The following is a 22,355-nucleotide window of genomic DNA, read 5'->3' on the forward strand; positions in this document are numbered from 1 at the left end:
TAATTTTCTTTAATTTGGAAAGTTACCTCCTGTGTGGCCCTTCCCCTCCCACAATGGCCACTTTTTTCCCCTGCCCTTGGGACAGAAGTTTTGCTGCTGTGATTAAAATTAAGCTCAGGCAAAGCTCCTACTACACTGGTTTTCGCAACTGGGCTAATTAGGAGGTTTCTCACTACACCAGGTAATGCGCTTCACAACTTATGGCCTGCCAGCTTATTCTTTCCAAAGGTTGGTTCTTCAGTAATAGCACTGCTGTAATTGAGGCTCTGCTGGAGGGTTGTCACACCACAGGAGACAGGATTATGTCATGTTCATTATTCGTTAATGCCAATTCCAATCACAGCACTAGTTACAATGACAGGAATTCATAATGATGAAAGACATCTATGACTGCCCAGCCTATGCCTGAAGAACTATTTCCTGGAAATCCTGGAAGACTGGCTTCCAGATGAAGAAAGGAAGACAAATAAACACAAAATGTCTCTTTTGGTGCCGGTTTTGGTGCAGCTCAGGAAGACAAGGACTGGGTCTGGGATGCCATGCACAAACACATAACTTGCTTCTGACTGTAATATACCTAATAACCTAGCCAATCCCCACAGCAGAAACCTATATTACCAGCTAGGCCTTCAGACAGAGATGCTGTACACACAATGTTGCCAGGTGTTTAGACCAAGTCTTGCTCTTAGATCAACTGACCAAGTTAGAAACCGAAAGCATTTCCATTCGGTATCAATGCTGAATTCAGCAAGTCCAATCGTACGTTGTGGAATATTATCAGTATCAACACAGATCTTTGCTTCAGATCTTCTTCCCTCTCACTGTTGTTAATAGCAGCTCAGGGCATAGAGCTGAGCCTACGTGACTGTGCACTGACACCTGAAACAGCCTCTTGCTCTCCTCCCCTTGGTTTGCTTCCCTGCTGCCCAGCCCTCTCTCCCGCCCTCCCTCCCAAAGGGATGCATCCCTGCATACCAGCTCCTGTACTTGCCCGAATCCACAGCAAGCCAGGGCAAGCCACTCACTAGGCAGAAAACTGTTTATTGCCCCAAATTAATTAAACCGGGTAACTGTAAGGAGAGACGAGCACTAGACCCAGTGGAAATGAGAGGGTGAGACCACGCGGCCAAGACAGAAATGAAGGGGGTCGAAGTGCTGGCACCAGCTATTAGGTTGTCTCACCTGTTTCATGTAATTTGCACTCCTAGGGATGATCAAAGTAAAAGCTAGGTTTTAGCCGTAATGAATAAATTATAAGGACTGGGGTTATTTTGTTGTTTAGTGGTCGAGGAGACTTTTGTTTTACTGCCTGTGAAGTCTGCTGTTTTCCAGTATTGTGTCAGGGATAATTAGTAAAAATAGCAACATGAAAAGGCCAGTTGGTGTAACACAGGCAGGGGAGAGGTCCCACGAGAAATTCAAGCAACCTCACATGCATAAAGAGGCAGAATTAATTAGATAAACAAACATTGGGAAAGAATACAGAAACCACGAGAGGTATCAATTAGTATGCCAAGGAGAAAAACAAGACCAAAATCTGCTTTCAAAATAAAGGTGGCCTTTTCATTTAGAAAATTTCTCTTTTTTTTCTTGCCCCACATCCCGAAGGGCAAAATGGTGAAAGGCAGAATTCACAATATCTTTTGTTACGCCTGAGATACTCACAGTTAATTTACGTCATATGTAGGCATAATTAATGCATATTGCTTTCTCTTTTTCTCTTCCAGTGGTGTTGATGCTGAACTTTTGCAGATAATTCTTCAATTAGGTTGCTCACAAGGGCAAGGGTGTACTTAATGGTCCCAGCTGTCCCCCCACCCAGGAGGGCTTAAGCAGCACAGTGGAGTAAGACAAGAAAAGGAGCACAGACATCTGAGTCTGCTTACTCTGGCTCCTCCAGGCATATGTGGAGATCTTTACAACAGGGGCTGTTTCTTTACTGGTCAGGTAAGGACTTCTTGAGTTATTGGGAACTTTGCTTGCACCATTTGCTGTGACAGTTAGTTATGGAGGTGGGGGAAATTAGCATCTGATCGCATTGACGCATGCCCAGGGTTGTGCGATAGATGTGCTGGGTCCCACCACAGGAGGTGGCTCACAGCCAAGCTGGCATGGGGGAATGTCCGTAATGACATAGCATGTGCTGGCTGCCACACAGGCCATTGTCCCTCCGAGCATCTGGGACATCTCTCACCAGGCACAGGTGAGGAACCCAGCACCACACAATATCCAGCACCCAGGCTGTCTTGGTCAGGGGAGAGGCAGCAGTGCCACGCTGTGTGGTGGGACACATGAGACAGGGACCAGCAGGCTGCATGTTCCTCTCAGTACCTAAGTCTTGAGGGAGCTCTGCCAATTAACAGGTGTCCATATAGTGTTGTCCCTAAATGCATAATATCACATATTTGTCTGTACACATTTACAAATACCTGAGTCAATGGGCTGTATTGATGCTCTCTCTTTTTCTCTCTTTTTCTAGCATTAGCGCTGGATTCTCTGCTGCAGATACTCTGCTATGGGTATCTCTGTACATGCTCAATGATTTCTTCCCAGCAAATTTCCCTGCAAGCTTTGACTAACTAAATGTTTAACTGGCTTTGATTCAGTCTCATTTTGCTACATCTTTTGAAAACAAATACTTTCATAGAATCATAGAATGTGTTGGGTTGGAAGGGAACTTTAAAGATCATCTAGTCCAACCCCCCTGCAGTAAGCAGAGACGTTTTCTTGAGGGGAAGCACAGGAAGACACATCTCAACATCTTCCTCCATCACTTTTAACTTTCTTAATAGTTTTCACAATCCAGCATCCTGTTCCAGAACCGTCCATCCATTATTACTTCTGCATCCATCAGCATTCTTGTTGTTATTTCAAAATTGTGAAACGCCCCTTTATGGCCTACTGCCTTGTCCAGCAGGGACATTACGATGTCACCCTATATGCATCAGCCACTCCCAAGCAGACATCTTTGCTTACCATTTCTCTTCAGGACATGAAAGCCCACGCTTCAAAACTGCTCCTCAGTACCCTTGTTGTTAAGCTCCTCCCAAGGCTTCCCAAGATACCCACGCATAGAGCATCTCTCCCATTCTCCTTCCCCCTTCCCTGCCAGCAAGCAGGGACTGTCCCATTCTCATGGGTGTTGAGTACAGCACCTTAACTCTTTTGCAACTCCAGTCATCTAGAAAAATGGCATGGAAACATTTTGCCTTAACATTGTACTGTCCAGATAAAACCCTTGTATGTCAACTCAAACAGTTTCCTAGTCGAGGTCTCTCCCTTGATTTCACCCTCTAGAAATGTTCTCTTGATAGTTAATCCTTCTTTTATACCAATCTACTTTGCACTACTCTTTCTGTAATGTATCTTGTCTTTTCTTTAAACCTGCTAAAGCATTTGAAGATACAGTTTCTGTGAAAGATGCTATGTGAAATAAAGATTAATTTTCCTGTATTTTTATCTTCAAGCAATGAAAGAATGGTGGGAATTACATCAATAGCCATTATGAAACATGAAACTAAGTTATTGAGAAGGGCTACCTGATTAATGTATTCCTTCTTCTCTCATAATCTAGTATTAGCTACAAAACCAAACCTAAAACAGGCAGGAAATTATTTCAAATTGTTTTATGAGGAAATCTTTACTATAATGACCAACCTACTGAATGAAATAACTTATATCAAGCAGTTTCTGTGCACTTAGACTTCAAAACTGGAGTCACTGCTACATTGCAATCAGAGAACGAATTTGATATATGTGTAAATGAACGCATATTAAATTCAATATAATTCATTCACTGATGAGTAAATACCTGTATTGACTCAGTTAAAACTGCCACCACTGAGGATGCCCTGTTGGGCCCCCTGGGAGTTTGGGAGGGTCTTGGCGTTCCAACTACTGGAGTTCAGCAGATGTTACTAAAACAAAGTTGGAAGAAAGACTTAACTGTACTCGGTTCACATGTTCCAAGACAAGAAACAGAAGGCAACCTAAAGGAGTGTCTTTTTTTTTATGTCCTGGGGCAGGGTTAGTTTTCTTATCGGTACTCTCTTAAGCCCTCACAGCATCTGAGGACCCCTGTTCATATCACAGTGACCCTTCCACAGTTACTGATTTCCTTCTAGCAGCAGCGCGTCTCAGCTTCACTCAGCTCGTTCAAACAGCACAGATGTATTTTCTCCCTAGCCTGAGCCGATACAACCACCCCAATGGCTGACCCTCTCTAGTTCAAGCAGGTGCAATACATATGCTCTGCTCCACCCACGGTTCAGCTGCTTTTAAAGAGATTTGCTTAAACAGCTGCTCTACTTTTCTTTCAGCCCATTAAATAGGGTGCTGACTACAGAATCAAACCTCTTCCCCCTGTTTCACCTTCTCCCTGGTAGGTAGGGGAGCACTGAGGCTCCCCAGGGCGGTTCAGATGTCATGTGCTTTTACAGGCAACACTGCTCTCCGGCCACCTTCTCCTGGCTTTGTGAGTCCTTGTCTCCCTATTCCAAAGTCACTTTCAGAATCAGAGTTGGCACCCCCAAATTATTATTTTGTTTCAAGAGCTGTCTTTTGGCAAGGTACTTTCTCATTAATTTTCATCTTTTTACATCTGTATGGTTTTTAGCTGTTTATTTCATCGGGGTGTATTGCTATATTCTATGTCAAATCACACCAACTGATTCCAAATGACTTTAGAGACCAAAATTATTGGAGCGTTTGGTATTATATCCTCATAACTGGATTCATTTGTGCACATATAAGCATAGACTGGGGGATACCAAAACCAGTAACAGCACGCCTTCACAAAGCAGATGGGCCTGTATTCAGGAATCAGCTAGGCTCTGCTCGGTAGAGTTACTGGGTGTGAAGCCTCAGTATGTATTTATGAAACTGGAATGTTGCGGTGTGCCATCGAAAGTGAAGTGGTAGTTCTTATCCAGGCTGCCGGGTGGTACCGACAGTGATGGTTTGTGTGTGGTGAAGCTGCTGACAAAATTCTCCTAAGGGGTTAGTTTCATCATACATAACTCTAGCTACCTAAAATATTTATGTATTTGTCTCAGGTGGTTACCTGTGCTCCTCTGTAGTCAACAGAGAGCCAGACAATTCCAGATACCTCCTACTCCTACTGCAGAATGGGATTAATTACTTTTCGATGGTATCTGTCTTTTTTTTTTTTCCACTGGCTATAGGGGGACCTAGATGAGGAAGTATCTGCGCTGCCAAAATTCCCTTGATGTTGGCTGCTCCGATTTGTGCTTTCTCTTCTCCACTTCAGAATCTTCCTTCTGTCATTTGCCTGGGACTTGCAAGGGAGGGAAGGGAGTAACGTGGAAGGAGAGAAGGATGCCTGGGATTTGACAGACAGAGTGATCTTATATAGGAAAAAAAAAAAAAAAATCAGCTGTATTTCACAGCTGGAGAAATGCTAATGGTTTTGGAACCATACAAAGCAAGCCTTAGCCCAGTAGGCACTTCAAACTGATAAGAATTACCCCTTGCAAACATCAACAAAAGCACTTATCTAAGAATGGCTAAAAACCATTAGCGATTTAAGGATATCAAATACAGCCAAGAAGCAAAAACCAGATGCAGCATTAAAAGGAAAAGGGACAAAAGTAAAATATAAACTTAGATTCACTGATCGGCAATGCTGACATTATAGGAATCCATCACATACTTCCTTTCATGGAAGCTCTTTTATTGATTAAAATGGAACAAGCTCATTTCATCACTTAAACGGAGGTAGCTGTTCAGAGCCGTATGAGAACAATAAGCCAGGGATAAATAGCATGCCACGTGTCATAGAACTTTATGCTGCCTGGTAAAAAATGGTGGAATTGACATAGATCAAGACTACTTAGCTGACACTTTCAGCAGCAGGAACTTTTTTTTACACCAAAGTCTGTTAGTGTCTTTACAAATCCTCTTTCACGTTACAGGGACTCCATTGGTTTCTCAAGACACACACACTCTTTATCAGAAGCGCATTACAACTAAATCACGAGCTTTCATGTAGTGCGGTTCTACCTGCAGAGCCTGGAAGACTGTATCTGGAAGACTCATCTGTCTAATTTGATCTCGTTCTTCAACAAGAGGATCAGAAACCACCTGCCCTTTTCATAGGACACACCCCACCTCACCTTCTTCCCCAAGCACACAGGAGCACTTATCCCAGATTCCTTACCATGACTTTTGATCCCCTCCTCCTGCTTGCTAGGGAGTGTAATCAATTTCTTTATCGTTCCACAAACAGGTTTTATGGGCCATAACGTTTACTTTTGTTTTCAGCTATGTGACAGTAATGTTTTCATTACATAACCAGCACAAGAAAACAAACAGGCAGTTAAAAAGTGTCCTATTATGCACTTAATTTTGTGCACTGTTTCCAAGCACAGATCTTAAAGGAACCACATCCCAAAAGACTTTCACTTAATAAGATGGAGGACTTAAATCAAATTGTTGGCTCGAGTCTCGAGTCTGTGACTCAAAAGAACTGTGCCAGCCTTTAAAGACTGGAGTGTCGAAAATAAGCTGTGCCAGTGCATGCATATTTTCATATATATATATATATACATGTATATGTATGTATTTATGTATCTCCCTTCTGTTTCTATAGAATTTAAGCTTCCAGAAGCAAAGTGAAGCCATTCTGGTTGCCAAGAGAGCTCTCCAAACAGAAGCCAAAGTCTCTCTTTCCTAAAATTTTCCCTTTGTAGTAAGTTTCCCATTGCTTTCTACCAATGAAAACAGTGAAAACATGATAGTTTCTTATCTGAGACTGAGCTAATGCTGTATTGGGTCACAAGCTGGGGAGCATGGGGTGGGTAAGACCTGGGGCTGGTACAAGCAACAGACCAGCGTAGGGTTGTATGAGAGGGAAAGAACTACTGTGCCAGGCTGCAGCTGGACGTACTTGGTGGCATCTCTCTAGGTATGTCAGAGAGACACAGCCCTGATGGTGGAACAGAAAGATTACTACAGTACTTCCCATTACAGCTTTACCAGCTAAACCATCCTGGCAGACACATCCATAAAAAGTGCAGAAAGCACTTTGCACAATAAAGACATAGTGTCAGTGACATAGTGGCATAGACTTTTTTGTCATTATGCCAGGTATTTGCCAGCACATTAGCTGCAAATACATATATACATGTGAAGATTTATTACACGTTATATGGTTAGAATATCGTAGTACATTTATGTATTATAATATTTATATATACATAAATATTTGTATGACTAGCTGATGAATCTGCACTGGTAAATCTGAAAGCGTAGACCTGTAGATTCGTGACGTGAAACACGCATCCATACAGAACTAGGCAGAGAAGAGCTGAAAAACCCCCCACACTTCCTTTGGTAATGCACGCAGTGAGAGCATCTATTTTTGTCTTTGAGTCCCTGAACGTCAAAGTTCTCAAGACACTGTGGGGAAATTTATACTATTGAACTTCAGGCATTTAACTCACTGACAGCGCTTAGATGATGGTTTCACTGCATAGTGAGTTGATATAACACTTTATTCCCAGCAAAAGGGGCAAGTCCTGTTCCCTCCTCCCACAGACTCCTCTCTACTCTCAGCAATGCAGCCCCACCATTTACTTTTGCTATGCCTGGTGCTCACTTGGCTATGACTTTTTAACTCGCTTATCCAACGGAAACTATTTTTGACTCAGGGAAGGAAGAGGAGAAGGAGGAAAGGAGGGAAGAAGAGAAAGGAAGACCTCTCTGTGTCAGTGGATATTTATATTTAACTGGAAATCCTCACTGTAAATGCAAAAGGTCAAAGAATGGCATTAAAAGAATCCCAAATGTTTACCTTGGTCCTTCATTCATGGAATACATCATATTAATAACAGCAAAATGTCTCTCATAATATTATACTAACTAAAATAAATTATGAACAACTTTTCAACTATTTACATTTTTATTGCCCATAAAAATTCTTACCTTAATTTCACTTGCTTTCACTTTGGATGGTCCTTTCATACCCACAGACATACACCTGTCCTCGTCCTCTTCAGCTGAAATAACAGCCTTCCAAACATCTCCAGTTGTTTGTCTTGCTTCTACCCTACCTGACTTTGCTGAATATTCTCCTGCATTACAAGGAGTAACGTGGATGTCACTGATCTACCATGGAGAGACCACATTCAAAATCCTTCCCAAAAAGGATTTAAAAGGGGTCACAAAGCTGATTCCTGCCAAATAAGGTGGGTAACATCTGAGATGGCACCATGTGTTTATAGCATAAAAGGAGACCGGACAGTCTGTATATAGGCTGCTCTGCTCTAAACTCAAAACTGGGCAGAGTTACAGTACATTTTCGTAATCTCCTCAACATCATAGAAGAGAAATATAATTGTCACTTTACATGGGATTCTTCTTAATACATTCTAGCTACGTAAAACTCCAGAGTCTAGTCTAAATCAAGGCTCCTTCCAGAACCTAAGGAGAGAACAAGATGCCTCCAAAGGGCACCTCATTACAGAGGTCTAAGAGCTAGGCGTAAGAGAGCAGGAAGATGCTCTCAAAGAATAAGCTGCTTGACCTTATCAGCTAATAAGACACTATTATATTTTGAAAGGAATGCAGATACCTAAAGAAGAGCCATGCTCGAGCTCATACAAGTGTCAGTGTCAACCTATACTGATTATCTTTATATAAATCTCCTTGTCTGTTTCTGAAATGTGCTGTTAGATCACACCATGAAATCTAGCTCACATTTATTACCGAAAAGATTATAGTAGCTCTTTTCAGTTTTAATCATCTTAAAAGCGCTAAACAAGGATGATTGCTAATTTGTTCCATTAGTATCATTTTTACTTCAGCACTAATTGTCTTTCCCTGAACTACATGAAATACGAGCACACAAAATATAATCACTGAAAAAAAAGAAGTGCTGTTGACTTTCTTTGAAGCTCGAGTTCAAGGGAGAAAAAAATACGCCAGTAATGACAACAATTGCCTTTACAGTATCTGCATTTCCCCTGCACTACAATGAAGACTTCTTCCATTTATTTGTGAAGAAAAATCATAGTTAGTCACAGGAGATCTACAGAGTTGTAATGGGTTTTCTCTTTGCATAAATAAGATACTTTAATTAGATGAATGTGTGGTATGGAATCTATCAGCCGTTAGCATCTTTGATCAAAATCTACACTGAAGCCAGTTTCTTCCAGGATGTTCGAATGGCATGAAAAATTAGATGAAGCACAATATGTTTGAACAGGGTCGGTATCCATATCAGTATCTTTTTCTGGTGTACATATTAATAACCACCACCTTTTCACAAAATGCCCAGTGGGCATCTTCTGATGGACATAACCAATTTACAAGATACAATGGCTTTGAAAAGTGGAAGAGGTGTGGCTCTTATATTTCTGAAAACTCTCACACATGTAACTCCTTTAGAAAGCTTGTCTTCTGAAACAAATGCAAATTCTAGTGGTGAGAAAATAATCAGAGATAATATTGAAATACTACCTCATATACATCTCAACACAGGGTAGGAATGCATGCACTGTTAGGGAAGTCTATCAACTAAAAACAGAAGAGAAAATTATTGCTTTGTTTCTCCAGCTTTTGCTGTAGTTGCTTTTCAGCACTTAATTTGAAATCTAATTATTGTTGACAGAGATTGGGAAGCAAGCATATTAAGGCACCTAAACTTAGCATCCCTCGAGAAGCCTGAAGAAATATCTTTGCCGTTTCTGTTTGCGTGCAGAGCTCCGTGTTTTAACCTCCCTCATGTTTTCAAATTCTGCTTTTGTCAGAAGCAATGTCTCCTCAGCTAAAATCACTACAACCATCTCTCTGAACAAGTCAAGGACCAAGTTTAGCCAGCTGAGCATTAGATTTATATCTGAGTATGTCCTAGACATGTCAGCAAGAAAATTAACTGTGTGCTAGCACGAAGAAAAAACAAAAGCCGGACTCAGCAACAGATGAAATCAGGTCTCAGACCTGCCGCAGACAACTGTCTTCATCGCAAGGAGTACTGAGGTTTGCACTAACTCACACCTCCTGACGGTCACTTCTGCTTCTCTGACCCCTCCCCATCCTCTCTGTGTCCTTTACGCTCCTGTAACTTCTCCCACTCCCCTCCTGCCGTAGCTGCTCTCTGCTGTATCTGCGCTGTTGACGGGGTGACTCCCACAACCCTACCGAGGGCTCTCGCAGGCAGCACTGTGATATTGCGAATGTTGAAAACCCTGGCAGTTGTTACGGTGCCTTTGCATCTCCCAATCAGTCTTGCAGGCGCCACAGTTTCAGCATGCTCATTTTCAGCCTTGTGAACAGCACGGCTTGATGAGACTGGCATTGGAAAGACGTGCGAGTGGAAACTGTGAGCCAGTGCTTGGTTTATCCATCGGGTTAGCTAAAACAACATGCATGGTGTCTAATCGACATTGCACATTTAGGGAGTGCTTCGTTTCTGGGTGCCGGCTCATGCCACCTCCACATTTATCTCAGGAGAAACCTTTTACAGCACTCCCTCAGCTCTACTTACCGCTCTCAGCTCTGCTGCTGCGCATCCAGCCTTCCCCACCTCTGTATGCAATTTCAGCATCTCGTTTCCTAATTGGAAATACTCTGTACTGTAACGTGAGGAGACAGCAAGCAAGCAAACAAGCAAGGACACTTCATGTCTTACAATCAAATCCATTTGATTTGAGCAGTATTGTATTTTCCACCCATCCGGCCGGACTAAGCGTGCCTTTGGAACAAAACAACGTACAACTACGCTCTGTTCTTCGACCCGTGACCTGCTGTGCAGGGGGCAAGAGAGGCAAAACATTATTCTTCATTTTCTGCTGTTTGCCAGTGAGAAATATCCCAAATCAGTGGAAACCTTTAGTCAAAGGGAAACTTTGTTCTGCTGGTGCCAAGTTCTGCATAGCAGAGCCAAGCAGGAATGCTAAGAGGTGAAGGGAAATCATGCTAGTCAATGAGGCAGAGCCTGCTTCTGCAAGCGGCAGTTCCTTTGAATTAAGGGTTATACCTTGGTCAGCACATTGAGCTCCCGCTGTGGGCCCTGGGATGCCAAGAACGAGGTCAAAGAGGTGCAACATTATTAATGTTGTGTTTTAAGAACAAACCATTGTCCATTCTGCCTAACTGTGCTTTCATTCTTTCTCAAACCCCGCGCTCACATTTATCGAGTGCTGGATATTAGCTGGACTAGGTCTGCTAACCATTACAGATTTCATATTGCACTTAGCATTTCATCAGCCACGACTAAATCTGGACTTACAGAGGATAGGTCACAAGGAAACAGAACTTCAAGACAAAAAGAGAAATAGGTTTATGGAGAAAAGGTCAGTTTAAAATAGGTTGTTGGGTTTTTTTCTAGTGTAATTGAATCTACGTTAATTTTCAATTAAAAAAAAACAACCAAAAATCAAGTCATTACAAGGGCCAGTCAATTGTCAGAGCTACACTGGGTTAAACTTAAATTATACTGCAGTAATTGTTCAAAGGAAGTCCAGTTAAAATAGAATCATAGGATCATAGAATCTTCATGGTTGGAAAGGACCTTTGAGATCATCGAGTCCAACCATACAAACACAAAAAACCTCCCTACAATCTCTGCCACTAGAGCATGCCCTGAAGTGCCAAATCTATATGTTTCTTAAACACCTCTAGGGATGGTGACTCAACCACCTCCCTGGGCAGGCTGTTCCAGTGCCTGACCACTCTGTCAGTAAAGTAATTCTTCCTAATATCTAATCTAAACCTCCCCTGCCGCAACTTCAGACCATTTCCTCTGGTCCTGTCATTATTCACTTGGGAGAAGAGGCCAACACCCACCTCTCTCCAGCCTCCTTTCAGGTAGTTGTAGAGAGCAATGAGATCTCCCCTCAGCCTCCTCTTCTCCAAACTAAACATGCCCAGCTCCCTCAGCCTCTCCTCATATGACCTGGTCTCCAGACCCCTCACCAGCCTGGTCGCTCTCCTCTGGACACGCTCCAGCACTTCGATGTCCCTCTTGTACAGAGGGGCCCAGAACTGAACACAGTACTCGAGGTGAGGCCTCACCAGTGCCGAGTACACAGGCATGATCGCTTCCCTGCTCCTGCTGGCCACGCTATTCCTGATACAAGCCAGAATGCTGTTGGCCTTCTTGGCCACCTGGGCACACTGCTGGCTCCTGTTAAGCTGGCCGTCCACCAGCACCCCCAGGTCCTTTTCTGCTGGGCAGCTTTCCAGACACTCTTCCCCAAGCCTGTAGTGTTCCCTGGGGTTGTTGTGACCGAAATGCAGGACCCGACACTTGGCCTTATTAAACCTCATACAGTTGGCCTTGGCCCATTGATCCAGCCTGTCCAGGTCCCTCTGTAGAGCTTTCCTACCCTCAAGCAGATCAACACTCCCACCTAGTTTGGTGTCCTCTGCAAACTTACTGAGGGTGCACTCAATCCCCTCATCCAGATCATTGATAAAGATATTAAACAAAACTGGCCCCAAAACTGAGCCCTGAGGGACACCACTGGTGACAGGCTGCCAAGAAGATTTCATCCCATTAATCACAACAAATGAGTAAACAATTTCTTTTCCTTCCCAGCCCCTTTTGTCCTGCTGCAATGCATAGAATTTCTAGTTACAGGAATACGACATTTCTGTTACACATCTGTGCTTGTATAAGTCTTTACAATCTTATTGATGACTGCAAATTTGTTAAAGCTGCTCTAAGCCCTTTCAATCGAATATACTGAGTTACACCCCAGGGAATAATTACTGCCCTCGGTTGTAGTATGACATAAACCCTTTAAATCTCATTTCCGTAATGTTTGAAAACAAGCAGCTCAGCCTTAGCAAAGACAGTGTTAAAAGGCTTAGCCCAACTTGGATGGTACTCAAGGCAAAAGCATAATTAAACTTTCTAGTTATTTTATTGGTCAGTTCCCCAGAAATGTGATCTTTCAACAGCCAGATCATCACTATGCATTACTAGCAGAAAGCACGTTTCCTTGTTTCATGCTGGGAAATGCAAACAGGCACTAATACCAAACATACTGGACACCTATTTCTCCACAGCCCTTGTACAAATGACACAACACGTTGGGTATTACATGGTTTAACCGCTGCTTGCCCACCTTACGTCTTTTTCAGACGTTTTACTTTCTGCTAAGGACAGAAGCCATGGAAAACTAAGAGGAAGATTAAAGGAAAACTTAAAGATAAAAAAAAACCAAACTAAAATGCTATGCCTGATAATAAAGTAGCATGAATGCTGCGGAAGACAAAGCTATTTTCATCTGCCCACTACTGAGTCTGCAACTTGGAACCTGCTATTGATCCTGGTCTCTGATGTAGAAATCAGGGGCAATAGTTCTTAAAACCAAATAAGCTGTTTTGTTAGTAGCAAAATTAACGAGGCCTGGCCTGCTGCAGATTTGCCTCTCACAGGTCACGTCCCATTTGGATTCTCCAGTGTTTACTAAGAGGTGAGCTGATATTGCAGCCTTTGCCACCATGGGGGAACTGATTATTAATTCTCTCCTCTGCCCACCTGCGAATTTTCATCAAACTTGAGGGAACTGCACACCTTTGAAGTCTCTACCTTCCTGCTGAATTTGCCTGAGATTGGTCAATGTGTTGAAAAAAATGGAATGGGGAACAGAAAAAGCCAAACAAACATCATGGCTTTATAAGTCTCATTCCTTTGCGAAACCCATCTAGAAACAAAAGTTATAAGCAGAGGAATACTTACATCACTGAAACTTAAAGGCAATGCAAAAAAGTGATACCGTGACAGAAGATTCCCTACAAATAGTGACAACAAGACTGCATTTACACAGAAGAAAACAGGGAATCACAGCAGACCACTTGGAAGTAAAGTAGTTACTTGTTAAAAAGTAACTTACTTAAACTTAACCTTACCTTACTTAAAAAGCAAAGTAAATCCATCATTTCCTCCTCTGAGCTTAACACCACTCTTGATTTCTACCAGTGAAGGCTCTGAGTTATGAAATTAATCATATTTCATGATGCTTGGCTATAATCAGTCTCCTCTAAAGTGCACATTGGACGTGCTGTTATTCAACCAAGACGCTGCTATTTTTTGCCAAGAGAGAGGAAGTGTAAGACTTTTCACAAATCCAGTCCTACACATTTTCCTTTACCCAGATGCCCCAAGGACTTTCTGTGACTTCCTCACATAAATAAAAGCAAGGGATTTGTAAAGCCAATCTAATCTAAAAACAAACTACACAGTGTCATCAGATCCTGTCTGACCTAGCCAGGGAATCTGGACAGCAAGAGCTCTGGGGTTTTTTGGTCTTTTAAAAACATATAGTTTCAGGAAAGTGTTCCTGACTTAAACTTCTTGTGCAGGATGAGATCACCTGCCACGGTTGAGCTGACCATGAGGCTTGTTGCTGCCCAAACTGGCACAACCCATGCATTTTGTTTCTCTCCCCGTCCCTTTCCCAGCTACATGGTCCTGGCCACGCTCTGGCACTCATCTGACCCTGCCCTGGGTCGATTCAACTCACTAAACCAGCAGAAAAGTTAATTCAGTAAAAAAAAGCAGGCTGCTTCTCTTAGAAGTGAAATCTTCCCTTGCCCTGTACAGACACTCTCACTGGCCAATTCGTGCTTCTCTGAAACTTCTCAGAAACGGTGAAACAAATGACTAACATTTTGAGGCAGATGCAGAAATTTTAAGTCAACTGGAAATCCCTGTTTTTCATGTTTTTAAGACATTCTGATATGAAAAAATGAAAACTAAAAGAGCTGTTGCTTACCATTTGTCTTCTGTTCTCTACCAGGTGGATGCCAACAATCCCTAGGAAAGATCCAAAGCCAAGCTAAGGCAAAGAACAAAAGAAACACATTAAGTCAGCTTATTTGGTCAACATACCAAAGCATTACAGTGATATCTGAGCTGATGTATCACAGAGATGGGCTAATTGGGAGGGGGTGTCAGTGGAAAGGGTGGAAGTTATTGCTGCACATAAATCTTATACTGTAATGGGGAATGACCAGTACTGCAGCTCTTTGATATTTCAAAGCAAAACTTTTCATGTAGTAAATGGAAGCCTATATAGACATACGCGTCAATAACCTGGCCATTGTTACCATAGTCACGTATAGTTTTAAACACTGTAAAGCAAAAATTAAGTGAAGTAGGATAAAAGAACGCTTACATTTAGCCCATACATCATTCTTTAGGAAAATCGTAAAGCTTTAGGCAATTGCAGACAAATAGTTTTTCTCAAAAAATGGATGTGTTGCTGCCACGCAAGCTACCCAAGTTCAAACCCTTCAGGTTGCATTTGTTTTACTTTAATGACTAAACACTATCACATATCCCAGAAAAAGTCCTTGCTAAAATGCCAAAAGGACCAATACAGTTAGTTTCAACGTGGGACAGGTGCAGCACGAACAGCCACAGGAGAGAGAGGAGGAAGGGATGCTGGAGTAAGCTGGCCGTACTGTTCCTACCAGTGCTGCTTCAACACCAGGCTGGCAGGAAAAGCCCCCTCCTCATGATGGGCCCATGAAGGTTTGGAGGGGTAGAAACTCCTTGGATTTGTGGCTAAGACAAGGTAAAGCAGCCTTTCACCAGACCTTCTTGGAGTCAGGACTCCCACTGGGCTCATGTGGACTTGGAGGGGTCTCCTTGGTGCCACACACCTGAGATGTAGCTGGCCACAGAGTCAGAAGCAGCCACAGCAGGAGTGCTCGTGTCAACAGGCTCTTTCCCTCCTTGCCTTGCGGGGCCACACGCTGCTGCCCTGCAGTCATCTCAGTCTCCATCCCCCATCACTTCCACGATCCTTGCTCCCCTCTTCACTAGGGCTGACACCGCTCCGCTACGCCCAGATAAACCCCCAGTCATCCCCTTGGCTCCCACCCCATTTCTGCTAAGGAATCTAAGCCCCTTGCTGGAACGAGGTCTCTGAATCTGGTTCAGAGCCTCTCCTCCAAGCACAAGTTAAGTTTTTAAGGACTACGCGTCCCAGCCAAGGGCTTGAGCGATGCCCGTGAACTCCTTGCTGTTACGCACAACCGCTCACAGCAGAAAGCAAATCTCCTGCAAGCACTTTTACTCGCTCAGTATCACAACAGGAATCCATCACTCCCTCTCAAGAAAGCAAATGCAGGGAAAGGAGATTTGCTACAGAGTGCTTTGAGAAGATTTATGTGAAAGGGAAGCACAAGGACTAAAACCAGAGACTTTTAGAAAGAGTGCGCAAGTGCATTCATGCTGACAGCTGAATAGGAGAGAGTCTTGGAACCGTGAGCAAGGACACTCTGTTCAGGGGACAGCAACTTGGTACATTAAGATAACTACATCAAAATGATACCTGGTTCCAAGCCCCATTTTTCATCCCAACGGGAACAATCCATAAAGCCCCATTTACGGCTGACACGGGGGACACAGCAGAGTAATATTATCCATGTGAAGAAAAAATGAGCAAATACAGAACAATAGCAATTAAATCAGAAGGAGACGGACCATAGATAGAGATGACGATGTAAGCCACGGCATTGCCGAGGTTGGTTTAGGGCCATAGGCACTGCTTTTTTTGTCTGTTTAGACAATAGGCTATTCGGGTTGGGAACCCTGGAAGTCCAGGTCAGTATGGTGACTGGGACAATTGTAAGACTCCTGGTTGAAAGATTATAAACATAGCAAATAAAAATAGCACAAGCAGTAGTCATAGAGAAGTGACATTAAATATTTAAATATAAAAAATATTTATGAGGAATTGAGGCCGAAGAAGCTCCAACTCTGGCTTTGCAGCCTGTTCCATAAAGATAGCCCTAAACCAAAAATTATGATCAAGCAGTAATCTGCTAAATGCAGACATTTTCCAAATTGGAACATTGTACCAACTCATCTACACACAGAAAAAATTTATATTAAATCACTTTGGATGCATAAATGCAGATAATACCTACCACTGTAAAGGTGTCTTTAGAAAATAGCTTTTTCCAATAAATGACAAGTGACCACATACGCAGAGAAATTAATCTCTTCTGGAAGCCAATGTGAACTAAGCAGAAACCCAAATTATATTACGGATCTAGCCCTAATGCCCTGCTCTGCAAATGCTAGAAGTATTGCAAGTGAATCTATGCAAGTGAATAGTCTTACCCACACTGGTAGGTGTTTGCAAGATACGGACTAATTCTGCATGGGTTTTAAGACCAAAATCCCTTACCTAAGGTCAATGAAGATTTAGATCTCACCTACCGCCTCTGAAGTTAGTATTTTACTACTGAACTCTATGAGAACCAGACGTTATCTTTAATTGTAATTAACACTATCTGTCCTCATAATCTTTCTTTTCTTTAATCCCAACAACTAAATATGGAGCTCCGAATTCACTCCCCTAGCTTTAGCTATCTAAAAGCTTGGGACCAGTGCGATGCTGGTTTTCTCAGCTCCCTCTACTGTCAGCGGGGAAGAGAAGCACCTTTTGAGGGTTATCCAGCTCATCCTGAAAGAGGTGGGTGATTTTGCGGGGAGGCGGAGGAGAGGCCACCCCATGGTCCATCTGCCAATGCCCTGCTGGAGTCAGTAACCTCCGGCAATGAGGCAGGAACACAGCAGTGCTGCCATACACCTATGCCCAGGCTTCTGGCAAGACATCATGCAAGGTTTGTGCAGCACCCAAAACTCTTGCTAAATGTTTGGGGTATTTGGTGTATTAATGAAGTTTACACTGACAATTACCCATCACTCTCTCTCAGTTGCTTCAGTAATCCATCACAGGTGCACAAAAAGAATTCTGCGTTTTATGAAAATTATTTAGCTCCGATAATCTTTTGAGGAGGAAAACTATTAATAAAAAGTTTTGTTTTCAAAGTGTTCTGATAAATTCTAGCGATTCTATCCAGTTACTAATGACTCCAAGATTTAAAAAAATATTTTAGATTATATTTTTCAAATGAGTGAATAGACATTGTGTTATTTCTAAAAGAAACTAAATGCTGAAATAAACTGGTTTATGAACATGAGTTTATTACGTATTACACTTATTAAAGACAATTGTTTAAAAATGAAACTTCTTTCAAGACAACAAATGCAGCTAATATGGTTTCTAAAATGTTTTAATTCAAATTACAGAAGAAGAGACCTTTATCAGTATTCATCTATTTTAGCTTAATGAAAGGAAAAATCATTCTTTTAAGGTTTTATTCTTGGAACTACTTTTTGTTCTATTTTTAAAACACCACTCCTTATAGATCATTATCCCAAAATTATCTTTCTGAAAGACCTGTTCACAGCATGACACTAAGATGTAAGAGGACTTGCTTAGGAAGAACAGTTCTAACTCACAAATTATTAATGGCAGTGCAAAATGTATGCACAATATTAAAAGATGCATATCCCTCTTCTCTGGGCATTTCATTCCATAGAGAACAAGAAATAGCGGTACCTTACAACACATTTTGGTCGTGTTGGAGCCACATACCTAAGCAGGTGCCTAACTCTAACCACATGAGTTTCTTTCTTCACCCTGCACCCTCTGCCTCCTCTTGGCTGGCTTGGGGAGACCAAACGAGGCAGATGAGCCTTTCTCTATTTGGTGCCTGTACTCCTCTTTTCTAAAACTCAGCCCAGGTACCTCAAAAAACTTTTCGAATCCAGGGCTTTCCCACCCTTTTGGATATGACCGATCTCTTCTTCTGAGATCAGAAAAGGCCAAGGGGGGTTGGACCAGCAAGGGGCTGGCAGGGCCACCCCTGCCCGGAAGTCACAGAGGCACCCCAAGGTGAAGTAGATGCAATTCGAACCTTGTGCCCAGTGCAGGAACATGTTCAAGTGCTTTGTTCCCAAGGCAAAAACAAGACTAAGGATTTCGGAAGGGGATCATGTACAAGAAGAGTGGCAGCAAGACTGCACAAGAAGATGTTAGGCAGTCTCCAGGGAGAAGCTTCCATATGCCCATCCACAGGGCTTTCCTGTGATGGACCCAGCAGAATTCCTGGCACACGGACAAGAGAGCAGAGTGGTTCTTTCTGCCATCAATGTAGTAAACTTCTAAAAGGTCACTTCAATCTATCCCATGCCTACTGTCCAGTCTCTTATATGCCCACATTCAAGAGAGATCAGTGGGAAGTCAAGCCCAGGTTCTCACATAGGCCCCTGAGCCCAGCGCACGGCTGTGCAGGGCAGCCTGGACCCCCTTGTGCCCCCTAACAGCCTCCCCTTTGGGGCACTACAGAAAAACAGAGTTTACCCCCCGACCTTATCACACATTAGAACCAGATCAAAACAAAGGAGCCTCTCCCTCCTGTGAAATGCAACAGGACTGAATTTCTTCTTTTTTCATTCCATCAGAGCTTCCTGTATCCAGCTGATAATAGTTTATCTGGTTGGTACCCAATAATTTAAAATAGGTTTCTTTACTCACAACGATGCCTGGGTAGTAGCCTCCCACGGTAACATTTTCTGTTCTTGTGGTAGCTGCCAGACCTATGGTCAGTATGAAAACAGACACGACCAGCAGAGCAACTGTGAACCAAAGCGAAGTCTTCTTCCTTTTTGCAAATTGTCCTGTAGGGACTGGGGAGAAAAAAAAAAAAAAGAAAGAGAGCTTTGCATTGTAATCATGGCAAAAATACAAAATAACAGAAGGTTTTCTTTTGTTAATCTTTTCTGCTGTTAACCCATTGTTATTCTCCCACTAAGGAAAACAGCTGGCAGACAACAGAGGGAATTAAAAACCACAGAGTTAGCTAGAGCTCAGCATAACTTAATACACACGCATTGGGTACATGCATGAGATGAGTTTTTATTAAGCTGAACTGAAAGTCAGTGACAATGATAATTATGCCTTGTCTTCAGTAATGTTTATAATTAAGTGTTGCTCACATCCGTTAAGTCAGATCCTGCATGCCTTAAACGCTTACCTACGTAAGTGCCAATTTGACTCTACCCGGACAGAACATAAAAATTTCTATTTTAAACTGGATTAGCAGAAGCTCTGCACGCTATCATGAAAACATATCTGCTCTTCATATTTACTGGAGTAAGCAAACCAATCTGTATCTCTGAAGCAAAGCTGTAATATAGTTGATCAGGTAAGGATATATGGGGCTAGCTTTTTAAACAGCAGCTGCTCAGTGAAATACATTTGGTCTCACTGGGGTTTGGATTCAGATACCCAAAAGTGAAAAAGGGCAGGCTCACCTACTGCTTTCAGCCTGCTTCGAGCCACTTAACCTCGTTCCTGTGGTGGCAATATCTGACCTGCGACCACAGGTGACTAACATCAGAGCCGCAGCCCCATAGCACTGCATACTGGAGGCCACAGCCCTCGCCAGGGATGGGGAGGTGAGAGGGGAAGGCAGCCTTCTGTAGGTCAGGCTTGATGGTGCTACTGGAAGCACGAGCAGGCGAAACGCAGGAAAGGCAAAAAGCAAGCAGAAGCCATTCGCCATGAGTCACTTGAGTTATGTGGCCGGTTTAAAGTCAGGTAACTTGGTTAAATGTTCACAGTTCAAAAGCCAGACTGGATTAGTGATGTTTGCAAACCAAGCCAAACACTTTCAATGAATAAATAAATGCATTTACAATAAAAATCTGTATGTTTGCTGATATTTCTCCAGTAGAACAACCAGCTAAAATGAGTCCAGTCTTTTAGTATGAAATGCAAGCAACTTTACTGAAGACAAATACCATCTATTGAGCTTAGGCAAGTCTCTTTCACCCACATGTATGAAGTCTTCCTGCTAAAGATCAAGAAATAACTCCTAAGACTCTCCAGACATCTCCCCTCCAGCCTGCGCCCCAGCTGTCTGCCTCTAGCAATTCCCTGTTAGTCCATGGAGGGTCACTGGGGATGTGGAAACAGAGAGGTTCTTCATTATCAATCAGTTCTTCATCACGTGTACGCGGTTAAAGGCAGTTCTTTCAACGAAGCCAGTTCACATGGCCAAGAGGGGAAAGCAGAGTTCAGACTTGTAACTCCACAAATAAGTTGTCCTTCCCATAAACTAAAATGATCCATTCAATATATCTTCCAGCTTTTAAATAATATCTGATGTCCTTGCTGCACTCTATCGTCTTTTAAAAGTCATGGAGACCAGGGAATACCCAGTAACTGAAAAAGGCAAATGCTCCACCTATCTTTAAAAAGGGCCAAAATGGTGATTCGTCCAATCAAACGAGCTTTGGTTCCTGGGAGGCTGGGACCAAAAATATGGAGCAAATCCTGTTGTAAGACACTTCGGGGCACATAAGGAAAAGGCAATTGGAAATAGCCAGCACAGATTTACCAGAGCCAAATCATGTCTGACCAACTCAGCCGCCTGCTATGATGGAATGACTGTACTTGCGAAGCAGTGGATGTCTTTTACCTTAAATCTAGCAAGGGTTTTAACATGGTATCCCACAACATTCTCATAACCCAGTTGAGATGGTTAAAAAATTAGCTGGATTGTTGGGTTCAGAGGGAACGGTTAATGGATGGTACTCTACCTAGAGGCCAGTAACAAGTGGAGTACCATGGGAGTCTGTCTTGGGAGCTGTCCCATTTAATGTATTCATCAACAACCTCAAGAAAGTGGTAGCATGCCTGCTCATCAAGCTCTTGTGAGACCCCACCTGGAGAACTGCATCCAGGTCTGGAACCCTCAGCACAAGAAGGACATGGACCTGTTGGAGCGGCTCCAGAGGAGGGCCACGAAGATGATCAAAAGGCTGGAGCATCTCTCCTATGAAGACAAGCTGATAGAGCTGGGGTTGTTCAGCCTGGAGAAGAGAAGGCTCCAGGGAAACCTAATAGTGGCCTTCCAGTACCTGAAGGGGACCTACAAGAAAGCCAGGGAGGGGCTGTTTGCAAGGGCATGTAGCGATAGGAGGAGGGGCAATGGTTTTAAAGTAGAGACGGGTAGGTTTAGATTAGACATTTGGAAGAGGTTTTTTACGATGAGAGTGGTGAGATACTGGAACAGGTTGCCCAGAGAGGTGATGGAGGCCCCATCCCCGGGGACATTCAAGGCCAGGCTTGATGAGGCTCTGAGCAACCTGATCTAGTGAAAGATGTCCCTGCTTACTGCAGGGGGGTTGGACTAGATGACCCTTCCAACCCAACACATTCTATGATTCTATGAGAGAAAACTGCGGGGGGGCAGCCAGTCAATACTCTGGAGGGGAGGGCTGCCATTCAAAGGGATCTAGGCAGGCTGGAAAAATGGGCCAGCAGAAACCTTACAGAACCCAACAGACAGATGCAAAGTCCTGAGCAAAGGAAGGAACAACGCCTTGCAGTGATACAGGTAAGGGACAGCCAGGCTGGGGAGCAGCTCTGCCAAAAGGCACCTGGGGGTGTTGGCGTTCAATGAGCTGAACATGGACCAGCAGTGGGCCCTGGCAAGAGCATCATGGGCTG

General features: G+C 43.1%; 1 protein-coding gene across 2 annotated transcripts in view; it reads right to left on the minus strand.

Moving 5' to 3' along the window:
• Positions 1-22,355, minus strand: part of TMEM255B (transmembrane protein 255B) — a 79,271-nt gene that overhangs the window by 51,609 nt on the left and 5,307 nt on the right. For both annotated transcript variants that reach the window (XM_074560829.1, XM_074560820.1), the window contains exons 2-3: positions 19,374-19,525; positions 14,748-14,810 (exon numbers count right to left, since the gene is read on the minus strand). In XM_074560829.1, the coding sequence (XP_074416930.1) occupies positions 14,748-14,810; positions 19,374-19,525 (215 nt within the window). The remainder of the gene's footprint in view (positions 1-14,747; positions 14,811-19,373; positions 19,526-22,355) is intronic.

This window comes from Larus michahellis, chromosome 1 (genome assembly GCF_964199755.1).
Source record: "Larus michahellis chromosome 1, bLarMic1.1, whole genome shotgun sequence".
NCBI lineage: Eukaryota > Metazoa > Chordata > Aves > Charadriiformes > Laridae > Larus > Larus michahellis.